General features: G+C 40.9%; 1 protein-coding gene across 7 annotated transcripts in view; it reads left to right on the top strand.

Moving 5' to 3' along the window:
* The window catches only part of FBXW11 (F-box and WD repeat domain containing 11), a 101,827-nt gene that overhangs the window by 72,209 nt on the left and 6,231 nt on the right, over positions 1-23,387 (top strand). For all 7 annotated transcript variants that reach the window (XM_061622468.1, XM_061622470.1, XM_061622466.1 and 4 more), the window contains 8 exons: positions 1,630-1,816; positions 2,861-2,951; positions 15,807-15,944; positions 17,941-18,059; positions 18,925-19,174; positions 20,580-20,698; positions 21,518-21,628; positions 21,741-21,819. In XM_061622468.1, the coding sequence (XP_061478452.1) occupies positions 1,630-1,816; positions 2,861-2,951; positions 15,807-15,944; positions 17,941-18,059; positions 18,925-19,174; positions 20,580-20,698; positions 21,518-21,628; positions 21,741-21,819 (1,094 nt within the window). The remainder of the gene's footprint in view (positions 1-1,629; positions 1,817-2,860; positions 2,952-15,806; positions 15,945-17,940; positions 18,060-18,924; positions 19,175-20,579; positions 20,699-21,517; positions 21,629-21,740; positions 21,820-23,387) is intronic.

A 23,387-nucleotide genomic window follows, 5' to 3' on the forward strand; every position in this document is an offset into this window, starting at 1 on the left:
CTTGTACATGTTGAAATTTTAGAGCAGTGTGTCTAGTTCAGTGTTTCCAACTAGTGGGCCACCAGATGTTGTTGGACCACAATTCCCATCTTTCCTGACTATTGGCAATGCTGGCTGAGGCTGATGGGAGTTGTGGTCCAGCAACATCTGGTGGCCCACTAGTTGGGAAAGGCTGGTCTAGTTCATGATGGTAGCATCAGCTACTGTGTTCTTGCTGCATGGATGGTGTATCCTGATCCCAAAACAATTCCCAGCCAAATAGTGAGGAGACAGAAGAAAATGAGAAGAAGAAAAAAAGCTCTGAAGAGCTATGAATCTCTTTCAAGAAATCTGGAGAGCACTTTAACTTTACAGCTACCTCTACCTTTCTCACCTCCACACTTTCTCAGTGTTACTCGAGAAATGTGTTGGGAATAAAGGTAATTGTTTTTCTATCACCAGCCTTCTCTGGAGTTTGAGGTTGTTGAGGTTTTTTCCATGTGCATTTAGTTCATACATTCCTGTATGAAATACGATTGGAGCTAAGACCTTAATCTTCCATATTCTGGAACAGGATTACCGAAGAAGCACATTTCACACTCTAAAATGGCCCCTAAGGCAAAGAAGGCTCTTGAGGTATATGTATACCCATTGATTGAAAGGGGGGGTGTCCACTTGGCTAAATGCATGTTTATTATAATTAAAATACATTACATTATACGTTATTATAATGTAGCAGCAGAGCACCTACAAGAGACCCCTGAAGTGTTCTCAGAGGCTTGGATCCAGACTCTGCTCCTGCTTGGTGGTAGTAGGGGAAGCAATTTTGCCAGTTTCCCCTTCCAACCCAATACTATTCTGGAGGCTCCCTCACCCTTCTAGAGCAGATTTTGGGGGGCTGCAGGGTTGAGGGAGTCAGCTAAAATTGCACCCTTCCCCCCTCCTGGTAAGCAGAAGACTAAGTTTGGATCCAACCTATAATAAACAAAAATAAATGACCAGTCTGAATTCTGGGCACATATGGGCTAATCAGAAAGACTTCACATTGCAAAGTGTTTTGTCAGGGACTTGTCTAACTCTAGTGCTGTGCTAAGTGGTTAATGAAATAATTAATTGTTGAAACTATCCTCTTGAACAGTTATCTCCCAATTCCATATGACAAGCCACTTTCGAAAGCAGTTTATAGGTGGGGTGGGGTCTGTTCCTATGGGGAGAAAATGAAAAACCTCACTGGGCGCAAGCATGCTTAAAGCAGCTCTTTGGATCTCTGTCCAGGCATTGATTTCAGTTACCATCATTTGGATGTCTTTACTTCTCCTTATTGAATCACAGTGCTAATGCAGTTTGTTTTATGCACAGTGTTACATCATGTTTATCCAAAATGGTGCAGTTATAAGGATATAAATACCTGGGGAAAAGGCTTAAGCCATAGCATTTGTTCCCCCACCCTACCACACTACAGCTTCATAGGATGCACAATGCTGTTACAGGCAGGGGAGTAGTTGACCCCCAGGCACCTGGTTGGCCACTGTGAGAACAGGATGCTGGACTAGATGGGCCACTGGCCTGATCCAGCAGGCTCTTCTTATGTTCTTATGTTCTTATGACTATGAAAAGACTGACAATTCTTTTTCTTTTCTCTTTTGCTAGAACAAGGCTTAGACCACATAGCAGAAAATATCCTCTCCTACCTTGATGCCAGGTCGCTCTGTGCCGCAGAGTTGGTTTGTAAGGAATGGCAACGAGTTATTTCAGAAGGAATGCTATGGAAGAAGCTTATTGAGAGAATGGTACGAACTGATCCGCTCTGGAAGGGGCTGTCAGAAAGAAGGGGCTGGTATGTATCTGTGCAAAACTTGCACACTTTCTATAGAATAGAAATAACTCCAAAATACACTGGGCACATCTGATCAACTTAAACTCTCAGTAGGAAGACTATGCAACAGGAAATGTTTTTTAGAACACTTGTATTAGTGTATTCCCTTTTTTGTTCTTCAGCCTTCTTGCTTCTTTATGCTGTAAATAACAGTTCTGCCGACCACCTCCAGTGTGCATTTTAATCAATCAATCAATCAATCAATCAATTTATATTTATTAGATTTATATCCCGTCCTTCCTCCCAATAGGAGCCCAGGGTGGCAACTTATTATTTATTTATAAATAATTTATATACTCCTATTGATTTTTAAAAAATCAAAGCAGTTTACAACACACAGAAATCAAAGATGAAACCATATAAAAATTTAAAATCAGAAGTCATTTATCTACTACTGCTGAAAGATATCTTCTCAATTGCCTGCAGAAGCCTGGCGACTCTTCACTTTCTGTGAAGTGGCAGTAGATATTCAACCCTATGTGAGCAACTTATCTTGTATACAGCACAAAAAGAACACCGAATACATGTGCATGGTGTCCTGTTTCATCAGGATATGGGAGGAGCTATGCAAGCCCCAGACCCTCCAGACCCACTATTCCATGCCCCTTCTCTCTTACAGAAGCAGAGGTGGGGCTTGTAGCTTTGCTTCTGTAGGAAAAGTAAAACAGGACTGGTAAGAAACCTATGCATCTAGCTAGGCCTGCCCATTTCTCTCCGGGTCTGCCGCAGTCGCATGTGTTTTACCCAAGAGGCAGAGTTGGAGCCACAGCCTCTGACTCTGCTTCCCGGTGATGAACAGGATGCATGGGCTCAAGGAAAGGTAGCCCTAAGTAACTGGGCACACTCCCACCACATACAGTTTGTTTTTGCCATAGCAGCAGTTGACATGCCAAGTAAGCAAGTTTAATGACTACAGCTGCTCTTACTTTTTATCCTTAGTGTGTTTTGCAAGGATTTTTCTTTCTAAACTCAAAATTTCACATCTCTCTCTTTTAATTATTATAGGGATCAGTACCTGTTTAAAAACAGACCCACAGATGGCCCTCCTAATTCATTTTACAGGTCATTGTACCCAAAGATAATTCAAGATATAGAGGTACGTTTTCAAAAACCTTGTTTTAAACAGTGTTGGGTTTGACTCTGTGTTTTCATGAAACTTCATTCTTTTTAGAAACGTGTTTTAGCGTTATAAGGATGTTGACTTGAATTAGTATTGGAAGCACTCCCTGTTTCAGTAAGGCTGTTATGGTAAAAGTATTTTAAAAAAGAATTCTGAGAAGGAGCAGCTATGGATTTCAGGCATTACAGATTTAAGCAGTCCACATTTTATCATTTCAAAGCATAAATATGTATATATGGTAAATGCAAAATAACTTCCTGAGTTGCAGGAGAAAAAGCTATTGTATACTGACCCGGTCTTGCGGTGCATATGGAGCTGTTCTGCTTGTAGAAGTCACTCCATTTATTGCAATGGAGGCAAAAGACCTGTGTGTGTGTTCCTTTTTTTCTCTGAGTTCTCTGTGTACATCAGCATCTCTGTGCCCAGAAGATATGGGCACTTGGCCTTAGGGTAGGCTGAACAAAGCAAAGCTTCCATCATTTTCAAATCTCTTTCTTGGCCATCATTCCAAAGTGAGCTTAAACTGCAAGGGCAAAAATGAATGGGAACCTCGGCTCTTATTTACTCAGCAATAATACATAGATCAGTGTATATAGGACAAATTAATATTGTAATAATATTATAAATAAAAAGTATTTCAGACATGGTGCTAATGATTGACCGGATAATGCAACCAGTAATGTTTCAGGATATTGTGCTCCCAGGCCTCAGTAGAAAGAACATTTTTGCACCCGATCCCCTCTCTGAATAGTTATGCTTTGCCATAATTTGCTGTGGAGGTGTCCATTTAGCACATATATTCATGTATGCATTTATACAAGTATGTAATACTGGTACTCTTGTATCTTTTTTCTAGAGATACATTTTTCAGTCTTCCTCTTCTATAAAAAAAATTAGAGTCAGATCCCAATTAAATAATAATTTGTATGGCAGTGGTTCCAGTTGAATATAAAAATATGAAGTTATATTATTGCTTATAGTACAAGGTTATAACGATATACGGTTGGTATCTAAGACCTTCCTTGCACACTTTTCTTTACCTTTCTAGAGGCATGAATTAAACGATGAATATCTCCTTTCCCATCCCCTTGAAGTCTCTTGTAGTAAACAAGATTTTGCAATGTTGGGATCATTTAGACCCCAATACTATGGATGCACAGCGTTTCATTTTCTCCCATTAACTTTAATTAGTAATCTTTCTGTGAAACCCTCTAATTAAATGAGCAAAGCATAAGAAGGTAGTGGCAATCCAGCTTCAGGAGGACTGGCTATCTGAATATCTGGGTCCATTTCAGTCTGGCTTTTGGTCCGGTCATGGCACTGAAACTGCCTTGGTCACCCTGGTCAATAACATTTGTCAAGGCGGCCCCCACTCTTTGGAACTCCCTCCCACAAGATCTCCGGCACGCCTCTTCCCTAAATGTATTTCGGAAAGCCTTAAAGACCTGGCTCTTTCAACAGGCCTTCGGGATCTCCGGGGAGGGTTAATTGCTATAACTGAAATGCCTCCTGCCCTGTTTTAATATTGTTGTTGCAGCTGCATTGTTTTTATACTGTTTTTATATTGTATCATTGTATTTTCTCATTTTGTATTTTAACGATTTTGTACGTTGCCTAGAGTGGCCATTGGCCAGATAGGCGACACAGAAATTAAATTTATTATTTATTATTATTATTAAATGGGGGCAATGCAACTCTGATTGTTCTCCTTAACCTCTCAGCAGCTTTTGATACCACTGACCATGGTTATCCTTCTGGAGCGGCTCAGAGAGTTGGGGGCACTGTACTTCATTGGTTCTGCTCCTTCCTACCTCCAGGGATGTTTCCAGAAAGTAGTTATGGGAGGCTTCTGTTCAATACCATGGGAGCTTTTCTGTGGTGTCCCACAAGGTTCCATCTTGTCCCCCATTCTCTAGCATCCATATGAAGCTGCTGGGAGCAGTCATCAGGAGTTTTGGAGTGAAGTGTTACCAATATGCAGATGACACTCAGCTCTATCTTTCTGTGCCATCTGAATCAGGAGAAGTAGTTGAGGTGCTAGACAGGTGTCTAAAGGCAGTGACGGGCCAACAAACTGAACCTGAATCCTGAAAAGGCAGAAGTGTTGTGTGTTCCACATTCTTGAGTCCAGGAGATGGGAAGGTGGCCTGTTCTGGATCGGGTTGCACTCCCCTGGGAGGAGCAGGTTCATAGCCTGGGGGTACTCCTTGTTCCAGCATTGTCACTGGAGGCTCAGGTGGCCTCAGTGGCTAGTAGTGCTTATTTCCAGCTCTGGCTGGTTCATCAGCTAGAGCTCCTTTTGGACAGAGATGACTTGGCCACAGTACTCCTTGCACTGGTAACTTCCAGGTTGGATTATTGCAATATGCTCTATGTGGGGCTTGTCCTTCAAGATGACTTGGAAACTTCAATTGGCCCAGAATGCAGCTCAGATTACTAGCTAGGGTTCCTTTCAGAAATCATATAACCCTGGTTCTGAAACAGTTGCATTGGTTGCTAGTTTGTTTCCAGGTCCAATTCAAGGTTGTCACTTTAGTGTTTATTGCCCTAAACAAGTTGGGCCCCAAATATGTCTCCTTCCTTGCAGACCCTCTCAGGTGTTAAGATCCTCAGAGGAGACCTTCTTGGTAGTTCCACCACCCTCAGAGGTTCGGGGGATGGTGGCCCAGGAGAGAGCTTTCTCTGTGGCAGTCTCTAAGTCAGTGATTCTCAAACTTTTTTGTTTCGCGGCGCACTGTGAAACATATAAAAATTTTCTGGTGCACTTTGTGTACAAAATTAAAAATATATTAATATATTTTAAACTATGAATAAAAATAAACTATAGAAAACTATTACTTACCCTATACAAATGGGTTTCTTCTCATTTTCAAAATATACTTTCATAATATTTGAGGCACACCTAGCCACTTCTTAGGGCGCACCAGCGTGCCTGGGCGCACCGTTTGAGAATCACTGCTCTAAGTTGTGGAATTCCCTCCCTACAGAGGTGTGTCTGGCACCTTCACTGTACAGTTTTCAGCAAATGCGAAAGACACACCTCTTTACTCTGGACTTTGGTTCCTGAGATGTATGTTTTCAGAACTCACCCTATTCTTGTGATTGAAATGTGTTTCAATTGTTTTTAAAATTGTATTTTATATTTTGTAACCTGTCCTGGGACCTATTGGTGGAGGGCAGTCAATATGTAATAATGGTGGTGGTGGTGATGATGATGATGGAAGGGTGATTTGTAACAACACAAAGGAGCCAGTTCCTTTAGTGTGAAAGAACACAAACAGGATTGGATTCAAAGAACTGCATGACGCATGCTCAAGGGAGCTTCTGACATGTTTCTCAAATGTCAGCCCATAGTGCTTCATTGCAAACCTCTATTAAATGATAATTAAATGAGGGGCAAAGTTGCAAAAGTAAGATTTGTTGTTGAAAGGAAAAAATAAAAAAATTCCATTGAACATGCCCTACTCCTTGACATCCCAGCCATGGAATATGAAGCAGCACAGGGAGAAAACAGTCCTGTGGCACCTTTAAAGATCTACAAACTTACTGTGGCATGAGCTTTTGTTGGTCAGAATTAGTTTCATCAGATGTGTGAAGTGGGCTCTACTCATTCAGTTATGCTTCGCTAAATTTGTTAGCCTTTAAATGTTAAGTGTCATAAGTCTCTTTCTGTTGTATTTGCTGCAGTCATCCTCCAGTTGTCCTTCTGGAATTAGGGGACATTTAAAAAAATTCCTTTGGGGTCAGTTATGACCCAAATAAGTACAAGGGCTAAACATTCCTATTATGCATTGGAAAAATATGTTTTTGTTTTTAAACTTTCCCCAAGCAACTGTACTTTACCTACATGGGTTTTTTTCTGTCAACATTATTGATTTTTGGAAAGAGCAAGCACCCGAGGATTTAGAAAATTGCAGATCTCCTTGAACATTAGTATCTAGTGAGATTGATCTGCCTCCCCCAGTGGTATATTTAGAAGATTGTACTTCTTTGGGGAGAAATTAGGAATGGTCTCTTGGTATGTATTTTTACTGAAGGTTTTACTCCATGGCAATGCAAAGTTTGATTTTTAAAAATCCAGTGAAGAACAATGGTTTGAAATGCAGAGGTGCAGTTTGCCCATAGCTCAATAAAAATTGTGATGTTTTGATTTTCTCATTACTATTGGTAAAAACTGACACCAGAAAACTTAACAGTCCTAGCTTGGCTGGAAGATACTTGGGTCTTAGAGCATTATATATAAGTAAGAAGAGAATATTTATAGCTAAAGAGTAATTATAATCTAAGATGTGTCATTAAGGTACGACTTAATACAAACCGTTATTATATATGTAGTTCTCTGGCAGTCCATCTCTTTTTCTTTGTTTAAATTTGCAGCCTACGCAGTTCCAAAGGGTTGAGGCCAATCATTCTTTTTAACAATGATAATGGAAATAATTATAAATAGTGGTAGCTTCTCCCCTCCTCATGCACTGCTAGAAGCTAACAAAAAAGGTTTTTCAGAACATGCTTGGGGTTTGACAGATTATCAAGGAATAAAAACTATACTACTGTGGAGGAGCTATTTCCTAGTGGGGCACAGAGAAGGAGATGAACTGAGGCACATATTTTTCTCACTACTGATTTGAGCAGAAAACTGCTTCGCTCTTTTGAATTCATTAGATAAATCAATGCACTGATTCAATTTAAAAAGTAATTGTTAAACTCAATGGCAATGAGAGATTATACATACAGTAGGGCCCCACTCATACAGCGGGTTACATTCTGCACCCCCGCTGTAAAGCGAAAACCACTGTAAAGCGGAACCCATTGACTAACATTGACCAAAATGGCGCCCGACAGCAATAAAATCCGTCCAAGCAGAACAAGCGCTGTAAGAGCGGGGCCTTTCTGCAATTGATAACCGCTGCATTAGCGGAACGCTGTAAAGCGAGGCCCTACTGTAGTAAAAATCAAATGTACCTTGATCTTTTTGAGCCCCATTTAAATTTGTTGCCAAAAATGCATGTGGCTACAACTGGTGCTTGTTCCAAGAATTAGCAAGTGATCTTGTAGACTTAACATCAGTGCATATTTAATCTCCAACAAAACATCGTAGGAGAACAGTGTTGTGCTTAAAACACATAACATGGGGGGAATACTTATTGGAAATTGGGGGCAGTTTTAAGAAGGAGCTTTCTTGCATTGAGGGTGGTCCAATAACGTCTGATACTGCCTGGATTCATTGTGCTGACCTGCCAGATTTAACTGTTTTAGGAACTCCCTTAAAGGGAAAACTAGTTTTGGGTTCTTCCCAGGAAATTTTATTTAGGTATGCAAAACTTGTTTTTGTGGAAATCTGACTTGGTTCACTTAATCATGTGCTTGGACATAGTCCCAAAATATTGTAGTACAATTTGACTCTTATTAGCAGACTGTGTTAGTAGGCAGATTGCCAGATGTACTGTTGATCCCCCAATTCTAAATCCCTGGGCCTTTTCCATATTATCCATGATGCTGGGCCAACTGCTTAGTTAGTCCTTTAGAATTAGTACAGATATAATTTATTCCTCATGAGCAGTTACAAACAGTATATTCTGCTCTCCTATCTTATAACCTATGAAAGCTTCCTCCATCTCTTCCCATCACCACTCCTTGGTGGAGATGCTTTCTTCTTAAAATTTGGAGATTCCTCTGGAAAGGTTGTGGGGTGTGTAGGGAGAGAAGGTGACCCAGGAAGAGGAAGATGTTAAAATACCCATCCACAAATGGCTTTTTGTTTGTTTGTTTTTGAGACAAGATGGAATAGTGGATGTATCTGTGTCGGCGATATTCGATTGAAGCAGCCAGAGAAATAGAAGCATTAATGACTCCATGGATTTCTGGGCAATCCCGTTACTTGATCTTCAGAAGATGTATATTTCCAGCCATGCTAGAAAGAAAAGTTCATGAGCAATATGCTTTCTCTGAATATGTAGATAAGATGGAGTTACAGCCTTGTGAACATTTGGTTGGGTGGCTCCTTGCCCTGCTTGGCATCAAAGTTCCTCCTCCACCACCATGGAGACATATGTGCCTCTTAGAGCCACTGTGGAGCTGTCTCAGGTGCTGTTTAGGACTGGGACCGGAAATGGGCGTAGAGCTGCCTTAGTGCTGCCTTGTGTTTTGGAGGCAGCGTTAGGGAGGCTACTGTTCTCGTTCTGCTCTCATACTCCCTTCTACTCAAAAGTGACAATAAACTCTTAAGGCCAGAAGGGAGAAGGAGAGGTACGCATACAGCTTTTACAGCTGCATTGTTTTTATGCAGGATGGTGCTATGAATGCTGCAGAAAGAGGCCATTCTAACCTCTAGGGTTATGTCAGTAGCTCTAAGGCCTAGTTCTTCCCACTGAGGTGGTAAACCTGTTCTACTGGCAGCACCTCTCACTGACTGCAAGGTGAGGCCATACTTGTTCCTCCATGCAAAAAACAAACCCAATCCTCCCTGCATGCAGAAAACTACAATTTTAGGGAGAAGGCTAGGCTAGAATCTTTCTTTCCAATATGCTTGTTTTCTCTGTGGAAGCATTTTTTGTTTCCTTGTTTTTGTAAGAGAGATCTACCAGGTCATCCCTCAGTTGCACTGAAGTGGTACACTCCAGATACACAGGCTTTCTACTTCAGTGAGAACTAGGCTTCTGGCTAGATATTTTAATGAACCCTCCCATATGCAACTCTCGTAGTACAGCAAATGCCAACCCTGCACCCTGCCTAGACTCCTGAAGGCAGTTGTTCCAATTAGTTGTAAATGACAAGGCTGTAATATCCACAGCTCAATAAATTAGAAAGGGCAGTCAAGGAAAATGGTCACTTTCCAAAGCTGATGCTATGTGCGCCCCATATTAAGAAACAAAATCTGTACGTGGGCAGCTCAAATTCTGTCCTAAGAAAAGCTGGATTCCATGACCCATATAAAGTCTGCAGGCTTTACATAATCCCCCCTCCCCATTCTACCATTTTTAATATGGAGAGGGAAGGAGGTACATAGAATGCTGAACTCTTTCTGTACATCTTAATGAGAGGGAAAGGCTAGCATGAGAAAAGGTGCTCCCTAAGGCGCAGGCCACTTAGGCCTTCATAGGTCATAGCCTCCACCTTGAAATGAAACCAGACCTTTGCAGGTGCAGCAACTTCAGCAAGAATTGGCATAATGTGCCATCTAAGCCCAATTCCTGTTAAAGGGCAGGCATCAAGATTCAGTAGTGACTGAAGTATCTGAACAGTCTTCAAGGGCAGCACCATGTAGAGCACTTTGAATATTGAGTAATCAATCCACTAAAAAGGCATGAATCACAAGTGTGGCAAAGCTATAATCTTCTAGGAAATGACAAAGTGCATTAGCTGAACAAAATCTTCTCTTGCCTGAGGGTAGCGAACCCTGAAACTGCGGCCAGAGTCTAGTTTGCAAGTTGCAGTTTAAGCTAGCTACAGTTAGTGAAAATTTCAGTGTAGATATGACATAGCCCTAGCTATAGTAATCTCCGAAATGGAAAGTGGAGAGGTGGGAGGGGAATTCCTTTGTGAGAGTGAAGAAGTGCACAAGTGTCAGGGTACTCCTGGTTGCCAAATCATGGTTTGGTGTTTGGCCCATGTTATATCTGCATATAAGACAATTCATAATGGCAAACTACAGGGTACCTGGTTGCAAAGGACAACATTCAGCCGGCCCTTTTCCTGACGGTGCTCCATAGCACCCACCCACTTGGCTATATTTAGTTCTCACTAATCTTTTTGCTTTGTACTGTCATATGTTTTTACTCCTGCCAATTTCTGTGCAGCTGTATACTTTTTATGTATTGTGGCTACTTTCCCACTATACTGGCAACTGACACAGTAAAAGGGATTTCACAAATTCTCAAAAATATGAAATATTTTCACACAGTAGCAACACCACATTAATAAGTCTCTGAAATCGCATCTACTCATAGAATTAAACTGTGCACCTGCATGGATCTTACTGATTCACAGCTCTCTGGCCCAGGGATGAAAAACATACTTCATTTGCTTTGATTTGCAGCCCACATTTACTTCTGGTAACTTTATAAAGGAGCTTTTTAAAAATCTGGAAATTTCACAAAATGGAAAGCATATTTCTCCTAAACTCTTAGGTAGAATTCTTTTGGCTGGTGTTTTTTTTGGTGAACTAGCTCTTATGTACAATACCTCAAGAATTAGTGACATTCCAAAATATTTGGACCAATTCAGGTGGTGCCCACGTGGCCAGTGTGGAGAACTATAAACAGCTGAAAGCGCATATGCATAACCACGGTCGAGTTAAAGTATTATAACTGGATTTCTATGCTGAATACAACCTGACTGTGTCAGGACTATTTTATACTCATCAAATGTAGGGTAGATTAAATCATGGAGATTTTAATTAGCTGTTTAAATTATTAGAAGTTGGGGTGATGGGTTTATATCAAGTTTCCCATTTTATAATTCATGCATTTCCTGAAGGTGTTTATACTACCTAAGACTATAATCCAAAACCTTTGGTCATGCAACCCACATGCTTGTTGCCCAACCCAACTATAGCAATATAGACAAAGAGAAACAATTGTGAATTTCTCCTTGGCTGTGTGTTCCTGTGCAGAAAACTCAGCAAGGTCACTAGTTTTAAGACAGAGTTAGGTGTGCTCAATCTGGAATTGTGGGTGATTAGTTCCAGGGCAAAAGGGAGATTCTCCATGAGATGGAAGGTAAATGCCCACACTGTGGCTGATTTGCCACACTAGTAAATATATAGCGTACTGTATCATTCCTTCTATTTGCAAAGTTTGGGGGAGAGTGCCAATCTTGTTTGTTTGCACATTGCTGCATCTGAGGGAGATATCAGTAGGCTCGATGTTAACTTTTGTTGTTGTTATGTGCCTTCGAGTTGATTACAACTTATGGTGACCCTATGAATCAGTGACCTCCAAGAGCATCTGTCATGAACCACCCTGTTCAGATCTTGTAAGTTCAGATCTGTGACTTCCTTTATGGAATCAATCCATCTCTTGTTTGGCCTTCCTCTTTTTCTACTTCCTTCTGTTTTTCCCAGCATTATTGTCTTTTTCTAGTGAATCAGGTCTTCTCATGATGTGTCCAAAGTATGATAACCTCAGTTTCATCATTTTAGCTTCTAGTGACAGTTCTGGTTTAATTTGTTCTAACACCCAATTATTTGGCTTTTTCGCGGTCCGTGGTATGTGCAAAGCTCTCCTCCAACACCACATTTCAAATGAGTTGATTTTCCTCTTAATCGCTTTTTTCACTGTCCAACGTTCACATCCATACATAGAGATCGGGAAGCTGCCCTCCCCAGTCCTAGCCTTCTTCTGATTTCTTGACTATTGTCTCCATTTTGGTTAATGACTGTGCCAAGCTATTGATAATCCTTGACAAGTTCAATGTCCTCATTGTCAAACTTTAAAGTTACGTAAATCTTCTGTTGTCATTATTTTAGTCTTTTTGACATTGAGCTGCAGTCCTGCTTTTGTGCTTTCCTCTTTAACTTTCATCAGCAATTGTTTCAAATCATTACTGGTTTCTGCTAGTAGTATAGTATAGTCTGCATATCTTAAATTACTGATATTTCTCCCTCCAATTTTCACACCTCCTTCATCTTGATCCAATCCTGCTTTCTGTATGATATGTTCTGCGTGTAGATTAAATAAATAGGGTGATAAAATACATCCCTGTCTCACACCCTTTCCAGTTGAGAACCAATTGGTTTCTCCATATTCTGTCCTTAAGAGTAGCCTCTTGTGGCAGAATATAGGTTGTGCATCGGGACAATCAGATGCTGTGGCACCGCCATTTCTTTTAAAGCATTCCATAGTTTTTCATGATCTACACCAGCCTTTCCCAACCAGTGTGCCTCCAGATGTTGTTGGACCACAACTCCCATTTTTCCTGGCCATTGGCAATGCTGGCTGAGGCTGATGGGAGTTGTGGTCCAACAGCATCTGGAGGCACACTTGTTGTGAAAGGCTGATCTACACCTTCAAAGGCTTTGCTGTAACCTATAAAGCACAAGGTGATTTCCTTCTGAAATTCCTTCATTTGTTCCATTATCCAGCGTATGTTTGCAATACAATCTCTGGTGCCCCTTCCCTTTCTAAATCCAGCTTGAGCATCTGGCATTTCTCACTCCATATATGGTAAGAGCCTTTGTTGTAGAATCTTGAGCATTACTTTACTTGCATGGGATATTAAGGCAATCGTTCGATAATTACTGCATTCCCTGGGATCCCCTTTCTTTGGAATTAGGATGTATATTGAATGTCCATGTGGTGACGGGGCAGGAGAATCGGTGGAACGTGTTACTACACTGTTTATTCTACCGCAACCTTAGATCCCAGCTAATTATTCCAATCTTACAAAACATCCCTGGTAGAAATGAGGCTTTTTATGTTGCTTTTCTATTATCCGACCAGTCCCCCCAGATATCAGCTAAGATAGCTAGTATTTGTTCCGCCGCTATCCATTGCAGAAGAACTCTGTTAAGTTGATGGTTAACCTGCTGACGTAGACCCAGTTTTAATGAGTCTGATTGTTCTGTGCTGTTTTTACTGAAAATTTTTGTTCTCCTTTTAATGATGTATATATTTATGTTGGTCTATGACTGCAATAAACTCATTCATTCATTCATTCTTATGAAAATACAGCTGAAACCTTGAATAATAAGAGGCCTCCATTATTTCAGTTTTTTCAATTAGGGCATATAGTAGAACAAATAAAAACAAAATACGGAAATCCACGTTCTCCTACTGCTTTTGAGATTTTTTTATTACAGTCAGAGAAAAAGCTACTGCTAAAATATATCAAATCCTCTCATTAAGTATGCAACAATTACACTCAACATACAAAAAGAAATGGAACAAAAATCTAGAGAAATTTAATCTATCAATATCAGAAGAAGAGTGGATTTGGTTGTTTAAGAATATTCCAACTACATTATCAAATAGTAATTTGAAAGAAAAAAATTTTTTAAAGCAGTTTATCATGGTACTTAACACCACATAGATTAAGCAAAATATTTAATCAAAATATGTACTGTTGGAGATGTAGAAGAAGTAAGGCAGACTTTATACATCTATTTTGGAGCTGTGTTAAAATAAAACCTTTTTGGAATGGAATTTTAAATATAATACAGGATATTACAGGTCAAACGATATCAAAAAATCCTAAAACAATTGTTCTGTGCTTATTTTGTGAAGAAATTGTTAATGTAGATTTTCAATTAGTAGCAACTTTGCTTACAGTGGCAAAAATATGTATCACGCAAAAATGGAAGAATAACAAACCCCCAACATTGATGGATTGGTTGAAAAAAACTTGGGAGACCATATTAATGATAAAAATGACTTATAATAGAAATGCGGTGGATTATAACCATCAAAATAAATTTGTAGAGAAATGGGCTTTATTTATACAATTCTAGAATGACAAAATGATAGATGAAATAGCTCCATTTAATTTATTTACCTTAATATAGGAAACTGTTATACTATATTACTATGCTTAAAATGTGAAGGTGTAAGAAGTTAACCTTAATGATCACCTATATTATTTCTTTTTTTAAAAAAAAAATCCTTTTCCTTGATGTTTCCTTTTGTTTATCCCATATCCTTTTGTCTAATGCCTTTATGTAATCAAATTGGAACATTATGTATTTCTACTTTATGTTGAATAAAAAAGAAAGAAAAAGAGGAAGACCAAACAAGAGATGGATTGATTCCATAAAGGAAGCCACAGACCTGAATTTACAAGATCTGAACAGGGTGGTTTATAACAGATGCTCTTGGAGGTCACTGATTCGTAGGGTCGCCGTAAGTCGAAATCGACTTGAAGGCACCTAACACACACACACACACACACACACAAGTAAAACCTATTATAGAAGCAGAGACTCTTGTCCTTGATGGTGATGTTTGCTTTTTCAGCCCCTCAGCTGCAGGCACTACATACACCAAGGTTAGTGCAACATTTTGTTGCTGGGCCCAATTTGTCATACATGTAGAAATCAAATAAACCAGCTTTTACGTCAGTGTCTGTGATAGAGGTTCATGCATTGATACGTAAGAGAGGTATATAATTCAGCATATTTGTATTACATTCAGATTTCATTTTATGCAAAGCTGTTCTTTTAAAAGTGTCAGGTACAGTGTAGTTCTATGCCTGCTCAGAAGTAAGTCCCATTGAGTTCAGTTGGACTTACTACTAGGTAAGTATGTTTAAGATTGCAGTCCCTTTTCGTTTTACCTTTTTAGCCCCCTTTTAATATCACTCCCCTACATTTCCTAACTGTATTTTTATCTGTTTTAATTTTTTTGTGTTTTTATTGTGTTGGAAGGAGACCATTGGTTGTTATCCATCCTGATCAAATTATAGGACTAAGACTCAAACCAGAAAGAAGTTTCCCTTTATTTCGGTTTATTTGATATGTTGTACTTATTTGGAAATCAGATGAAGGGTAGATATCATGTGCTTTTCTTTCCAATTTCCTAGGACTGGGCAAACTGGGTTTGCAAGCAGAACTCTGTGGCAAAAAGCAATGCTAGGTTCATTAACATAGATGCTGCTCTGCACTTAATATTACAACTCTAAGAGGAAATAAGGGCATTGGAATGTTATTTGGGGAGGGTATAAAAATATTCCTCACTTGCAGCACACTCCTCTTCATGTCTACTCATAAGTAACTCCCATAGTCAGTGGGGCTTTCTTCTAGGTAAGTGGGTATAGGATTGCAACATAAGTCTTAAACATCAGTGGTAAGAAAATGTGACAGGATTCTACATCACCCAACACATTTTTGGTCTCTTCTAGACTATAGAGTCTAACTGGCGATGCGGAAGGCACAACTTGCAAAGAATTCAGTGCCGTTCTGAAAACAGTAAAGGTGTTTACTGTTTACAGTATGATGATGAGAAGATTATCAGTGGTTTAAGGGACAACTCCATCAAGGTAAAGGACTTTCTTGACTACTTGTTTTGTTTTTGAGAGGAGCTATCAGGGTTGATGCATTCTGTTTAGGGCTTGGGATAGATGCTTTTTTTTTTTTTTTTTAAGATGATTTTCCTGTCTTGTCTTGGTTGTGCTGAGATTGTTTTTTTATTGCTCCACAGTGGTAGATCATCTGCTCGATAGCAGCTTAGGAAAACTCAAGCCCTTTAGAATAAAGTACAACTTGGCGCCCCTTTGAACCTCTGCTACATTCTGCTTCTCTCAAGAAGAAGAAAAGTAGATATGAAAGGCAGGATATAATTTTTAACGTTGCTGTTCTATTCCAGAGGTTTATATATTTATTATTGATTAAAAATGTATTACACCCTGCTTTTCCATTTAAAAGAAAATGCCCAAGATGGCTAACATAGTGTTACATTTATGAAAACTAATAAATTCATTATATACAAAACACACACACAAGCTCTATGCTTACAGTAGATTGACTTAAATTTGTGTATTTCTGATGGAAGAATTGAGTCCCAATTTCCTTGTTCCCATTAAGCTCTTCTGGAAGGAGCCTCAAGTCATTAAAATTACTTGAATTGCCTATTCTATCGAGATCTCAGATTTCAGTTAATCGCTCCAATTTTACAAAATCTCCCTGGTAGAAGTGAGGCTTTTTACGCAAATTACCTTTTATCCAATCAGACTCCACAGATAACAGCTAAGTTGCTAGTTTTTGCTCTGCTGCTATCCAGTGCTGGAGATCTATGTCAAGCCGAGGAGGGTTGGATGTGGGTGTAACCCAGGCTATAATGAAATTTTAACTGTTTAATTGTTTTTAAGTTATTTTTTTGTACTTTGTTGCTTTTACTGATGTATATATGTATTTTGGTCTATGACCGCAATAAATATTCATTCATTCAAAGTTACTTGAATACCTTCCTCATCACATGAGAGGGGAGAATGGGAACATGCTTGTTGGCTCTGCCCCCCCCATTGTATTCCAAAGGCCTGTCCCTGCGCTGTGGGTGAATCTCTGCAGTGGGGAGGCTCCTGTGGCTGCATAGGCTCCCTGTGCAATTTAGGACCCTGACCATGTAGGGGTTTAAATGGTATAGAGAGAGAGCCTATACGACTACAGTGTCCACTTCTGTGGAAGTTCAGGCCCAACATGTGGAGGGTAGGAATGTCGGGCTGTTGGGAATGTGACACAGGAGGCGAGGCAAGTGAGCACGCTCTCCCCCCTTGTGTGATGGGGAATCTGTGTCTTCCCCCAGTGTCCAGATAGACTTGCTTTCATCTCCACGTCCTCAGGCTCGCTCGGCTGCTGCTGCCCAGGCTTCTACTGCAGCTGGTGGTGGTGGTGGTGGTGCATGTCAGGCTGCGGCAGCTCAGGCTCGGGGGCCTGGGCCTTGTTTGAAAGGAGAGGCAGACGTGGCGGCTGTTGTTGTTGTAGAGCAGGAGGCCCTGCGCCAGGAGGACACGGCGAGGAGCGCTGGAGGAAGATTAGGAGATGGTGGTGCTGCTGGCAGCGGGGAGGCTCCACAGCTTGAGGCTGCTGGGGTTCGGACTGGCCTCCGCTGGCGGTGGCAGGCAAAGCAAATCCAATGTGTCCAGATACGCTTGCTTCCATCTCCGCATCCTCGGGCTCGCTCAGATGCTGCTGTTGCTGGTGGTGGTTCATGCTGGGCGGCAACAGCAGCAGCTCAGGGGCCTGGGCCTTGCCTGGAGAAGGAGGTGGACATGGCGGTGGCTGTTTCTTTTCTCTGGAAGTTCAGCCCCAACATGTGGAGGGTGGGAACGTTTATGTATGTAACGAATACATAACGAATTATGTAACAAAGTATGTTTTTCTGCATTTCCGAAAAGACACGGGAGGACCAAACAAATGGAAAAAACCTGTGTCCTCTCGTGGCAGAGTGGACTGTGGACTCTGTTTGACATGGCTTTACAGACAGAGATAGGGAGAGATTCTGTATTTAAATAATTCTCCTGGGTTTCTGTTTGGCAGATCTGGGATAAAACAGGATTGGAATGCTTGAAAGTATTAACAGGACATACTGGCTCCGTTCTCTGTCTGCAGTATGATGAAAGAGTCATTGTAACTGGATCTTCTGACTCTACTGTGAGGTGAGTATTTTTATATCTATGCATCTAGCGAGAAGAAGACTTGAGGGTAAAGGAAAATGCACAGCCAATTCTCTGGGTGCAACCTTTTTGTGAAAAAGAGAAGGGAAAAGAGGGATTGCCCACCTGTATTAGGAATTGTATATTCCCCAGTGTTTCCGGCATTAGCCAGTCTTGGATTTATTAACCAATTAAGTGTTTAATTAATTAAATTCTGTAAATTATGGCTTCTGCCATTATCACTGCAGACACAGATGCACTGAATCTTGGCCTCTACCCATCACCTAAAAGTTGTTGGATGGGATCAACCTGCAGTGGGGAAGCAGCTGGCACAAGGAAGAGACTTTCCCTTCCTCTGTCAGCCACATAACATGCCCAATATATCTGGAATTTGGGGAAGGTGAAGTAGCCGTAGGAAGATATTTGCAGAAGATTGGTAAGGGAAGGGTTAAGCACCCTCTTCCACCCACCACTTTTTCCATTGCACTTCACCCCCTCACCCTGCCGGTTTTCAGCTGTTTGGCAGCGACATTGCTTCTCAGAGCAGAGTCTGCCACTAGTCATGTAGTTGTGTCTTGTAGCAGCCCTGTGAAAGTGACATCATGTAATTGATGGAGTTTAACTTCTGTAAGAGGACAGGGCTTACTGAATGGAAGGAAGGTGACAGGATTTTGTGGGAATGCTGCCCCTACCGCTGCTACCATTTAATTGTTATATATTACAACGTAAGCGTTCAGAAATTGTGTGACATTAGCAGTCTGGGGTTTGAAATAGTTGAAAGTTGTCCCCCCACACACGCAAATGAGATGAGCTCTATCGTTTGATCCAGATTCAGTTTATATGTGTGTCTGTCTGTCTTTTTTTGCAGAGTTTGGGATGTGAATACAGGCGAAGTCCTAAACACATTGATTCATCACAATGAGGCAGTGCTTCACTTGCGTTTCAGTAATGGCTTAATGGTGACTTGTTCAAAGGACAGATCTATTGCTGTCTGGGATATGGCCTCACCAACTGACATCACTCTGCGCCGTGTATTAGTTGGCCATCGGGCTGCTGTTAATGTTGTTGACTTCGATGATAAGTATATTGTATCCGCCTCAGGTGATAGGACCATTAAAGTAAGTTGACAATAAGTCTCTCAAAATGGAAAATTCAGAAAGGAATTATGGGAAAACATGCCTATGATGATAGTGAAATACCCACTGGAATAATTCCTCTAATTGCCTTTAAACTTTTTTAGTACTACTTCTTGGTGACTCTTGCCATGAGGTTAAATAGATTAATTTAAGCCTGGGTGGGGAACCTCATTCTGCCCAGGGACCTCTCTGTCTGGCCTCTCCCTAAGCCACACCCTTCATCAGCCCTACTGTGCACATTGTTTGTGCCTGACTGGACTCGGTCCTCGAATTGTGATAATGCCTCTTGCTTACCTTGAGAGACTGGGGGGGGGGGGGCTGTAGAAGACTTTGATGTTCATGTGGCAAGAATACAGCCTGCTGTGCAAAGGTGGGGATCATATCCATTGCTCTGCCTGCTTTTGCCTCTAGCCATGCCCACCACTGGCATGTACCACTCCCCCCCCCCAATAAAAAGTTCCCACAAGGAACTTTGGCCTGAAAATGGCTCCTCACACCTGGTTTAAACTTTAATTGGCTACCGCTAAATACATAAATAAGGCAGCTTTCCGTTTCCACCGCCATTAAAATGAGGTGTCCTTTTTCAATCAGCACAGCTATTCTGAAAAACGAAGCATACCTGTAGACCACTTTTTCCCAGCTTTCTTCCTCAACAGCAACATTAAATTTTGCTGCCTTTTAAAATGCTGTGCTTCAAGGACACATTTATGCCAGATCATTTTATTCATCCCAGGCGTGAACTCACCAATCCTCCAAAGAGTGTTGTTTAGGATTAGGCAAAATTGGCTGTTAGATAAGTGAAGATTACACCATAAATAATGGGGTGTATCCAGTCGAGACTTACCGCAGGGACACTGACACAAGGGGAACCCCTTGCCTCTCTTCTCCCTTCTGCAACCCACTAACAGGCTTGAAGGACCCAGTGTAGGGTGAGGTGTTCAGTGAGAGGACTAATAGTTCAAAATCAGGTGGAAGCAGTTTGTGCGAGGAACTTTCTGCATCATTTCCCCATATCACTGCAGCCCCCCTGTGCCAGTCTTTCCTGAGCTGTGACCCTCAGAAGAGACTGGGGGTGGGGGAGTGCAGGGGCCTGCAGCGGGAGGGGGGAGGTAGAAAAGTCCTGGTGGACACCTCAGTTCATGTCATGAGGTAGTGTTGATCTTTGTCAAAATATTACATACTATTCAAAATATAACAACTTGCTGGATTGCACTGGAAAACATTCCATCAGCTATTGATAATGCAGACCTCTGGAATGGAAATTGTATTTTTGTCTTCATCCCATTCCATAATAACTACTGAGCCGTGTCTTTTTTTAGTGCACAATTTCATAATGGGCCCAGCTGTCCCTACATATTTGGTCACTAAATACTTATTTTTCCCGCAGGTTTGGAGCACAAGCACATGTGAATTTGTCCGCACTCTTAATGGGCACAAGCGGGGCATTGCCTGCCTCCAGTACAGGGATCGACTTGTTGTGAGCGGATCATCGGACAATACCATTAGGTAGCTAGCATGCGTGCATGTGTAATCTGTGCATATAAATGGAAGTAGTATGTTTCAGTCCAATTCTGTCTAAGTATCATATTCCCATTTTTTGTGTTCTTTTCTTGCTGGATGTTTATTTGGCTATTTTGGGGGACAGGCAGGATTGGATGTATGACATATCCCACCTTTCTTCCATCATGGTACCCAGGAGGGCACTAGCCATCCCCAGGCTTCCTTAGATTTAGCTAGATGGTAGCCTCATGTGCCTTCAGACCATCCCCTGGGAGTTGTGTGGTTTACTCAGTCTTTATGAGCTAGGTTTGCTATTTGTTACAAGCTTACTCACCTGATACAAATAGCAGTTGGCCGCAGGTGAATTTCTAGAAGAGAAAGAAGCCATTGTGCATGTATTTGTTGCACAAAATAGGCTGGCCTGTTCTGGCTAGGAGGGGGACCAGGGACCCTGTTGCACGGTGTTCAGCCAAGTGCAGCATCAGCTCAGAGGGAAGATGTGGCAAGGGATGAAAACAACTGGGACAGTGGAAAACTGTATGGAAACTTGTTTACCAGGCTTGAAAAATGGCCTTAATGCTTGAGCCAAGTACTCAGCTTAACTATTCATGATGGCTAACTCTGAATGTTTTGAGGGGGTAGTGATCCCTATTCCAGGGCATCTGCACAGAATGCCTCCAGACGATTCCACAGCCAATTTTGTGTTGAATGTGGACTTCAGACTTAGCTAGGTGGTAATCAGGTTGTGCTCAAATGGAAATGACAGAGGTCTGTAAGAAGGGACGCATATTGCTTTTAAAAGGTTGTATGTGATGTTTCTTTAAGGCTTTGGGATATCGAATGTGGGGCCTGTTTAAGAGTGCTGGAAGGACATGAAGAACTGGTTAGATGCATCAGATTTGATAACAAGAGGATTGTAAGCGGAGCCTATGATGGGTATGTGCTTTAAAATAAATTCTGTTTCCACTTTTGAGCTTAGTTTTCTGTGGTACTTAGAACTTGGAGGGTGTTATGATTTTCTTACCGACTTTCTCTCTTTACATTATAGCAAAATCAAAGTTTGGGATTTGCAAGCTGCTCTTGACCCCCGTGCCCCAGCAAGTACACTATGCTTACGTACACTAGTGGTATGTACATATTGGTAGATCTACTGAAGACCTTCCTCTTTCAACAAGACTTTTTAGTTGAGACCTTATCCCAGTCTGCATCTGTGTTGGAATTGCTTTTAAGATAGTTTTTAAGTTTTTTTACAAAAGATGTTTTTAAGTATTTTTTTTAACATGCTTTTAAAGATGTTTTGTTTTAATACATTTTAAAGTCTGTTTTTATGACGTTAGAGTGTTTTTAGAGTTTTTGTTTGCCGTCCTGGGCTCCTATTGGGAGGAAGGATGGGATATAGATAACGTTGTTGTTATTTAATAATAATAATAATAGTAGTGCATTTTGATCATACTATTCTTACTATTCATACTATTCCACTATAGAGTGGAAATTTAATGCTTTTGCAAATTGATGGAATAATTGCTGAAAGAAAATATTTAATTGGTATGTTGTCTGTGTGAAAGACAACACTTACTGATTAGTTTAAAAATGTCCTCAGATGACACTGGTGTTGTACATTACTCCAGCCATTCTGTTGTATTGTTAGCCACTTTTTTCTAATTGAAAATTAAAAATATTCCATCTTTTGCTATTTAACTTCCCTAATTCTGACTCTCAGTTCTACAAGTGAAAAGGTTTTCATCAAGACTGAAGTGTGTGTGCAATTAAGATATGTATCACCTTCTTAAAATTCTAAGCACTGGGGCTTAGTTGCTCCTTCCAAAAATGTTAAATGGATACAGGCCAAATTTTGCACACATTGTTCCTTTCCGAATGGACCATATGTCTGTATGTGATACAAAATTTACAGTGAATCACACTTGCGTTTTCTGGTAATGGCTTGGATTTATGGTTATGCTGTTTGTTGCATTGCAACATGCTATGGGTTAGTGTATTTGGGTGGAGAGTTCTGGGAGCAACTGAGATTATCCCTCACTCCCTAAAGCATTACCAGACAGAGTCCTTCCTGGGGAAAATTGTTCCTGGGCATAGTGGACCTTGGTGGGCTTCAGAAGTATGTGGCAACAGTGTTGTTGGCACTGTTCTCCTCTCTGCCCATTTTAACTTGTGCTCCAGGTCTACACCTTTCTTAGCTCACCCCTCCCCTCCTTTAGTATGCAGGTGTGCTTCCTCCTGGAGTTCTAAACAGAATGTAGAGAAGTAGTGGTAGCCAGGCACTGGAGGCCTTCAGCTGAGGGAGCAGTTCTTACTGGGAAGGTGGAAGCCCAAAGCACTCCATGCTTGATGCAATCATATCCTGTATCCAGAAGCCCCTTTTCATTTTTCATTTTCTTATTCAGCTTATCTAGTACACTAATCTTTACACTCTTTCAGTAATGTGTGAATCGATACCTGTATTTCTCTTTGCCAGTCTTGCAAACAGAGGTGTCAAGAGAACATGGGATAAAGAACAGCTCCGTTGATTTCTAGAGGTGGTCTTTCCAAAGTTGGTTCTAAGTATTTTAAGAAGCCTAGTTTTGTCAGATGTATAATATAAATAGATTGAAGGAGAGATCAGATTTCTGTGTCCCAGCACAGGTTTGACTGAGAGCAGTTTTAAAGATGCACCTGGTGTCTGCACTTTGCACAGATG

The sequence above is a fragment of the Rhineura floridana genome, chromosome 4 (genome assembly GCF_030035675.1).
Source record: "Rhineura floridana isolate rRhiFlo1 chromosome 4, rRhiFlo1.hap2, whole genome shotgun sequence".
Lineage (NCBI taxonomy): Eukaryota > Metazoa > Chordata > Lepidosauria > Squamata > Rhineuridae > Rhineura > Rhineura floridana.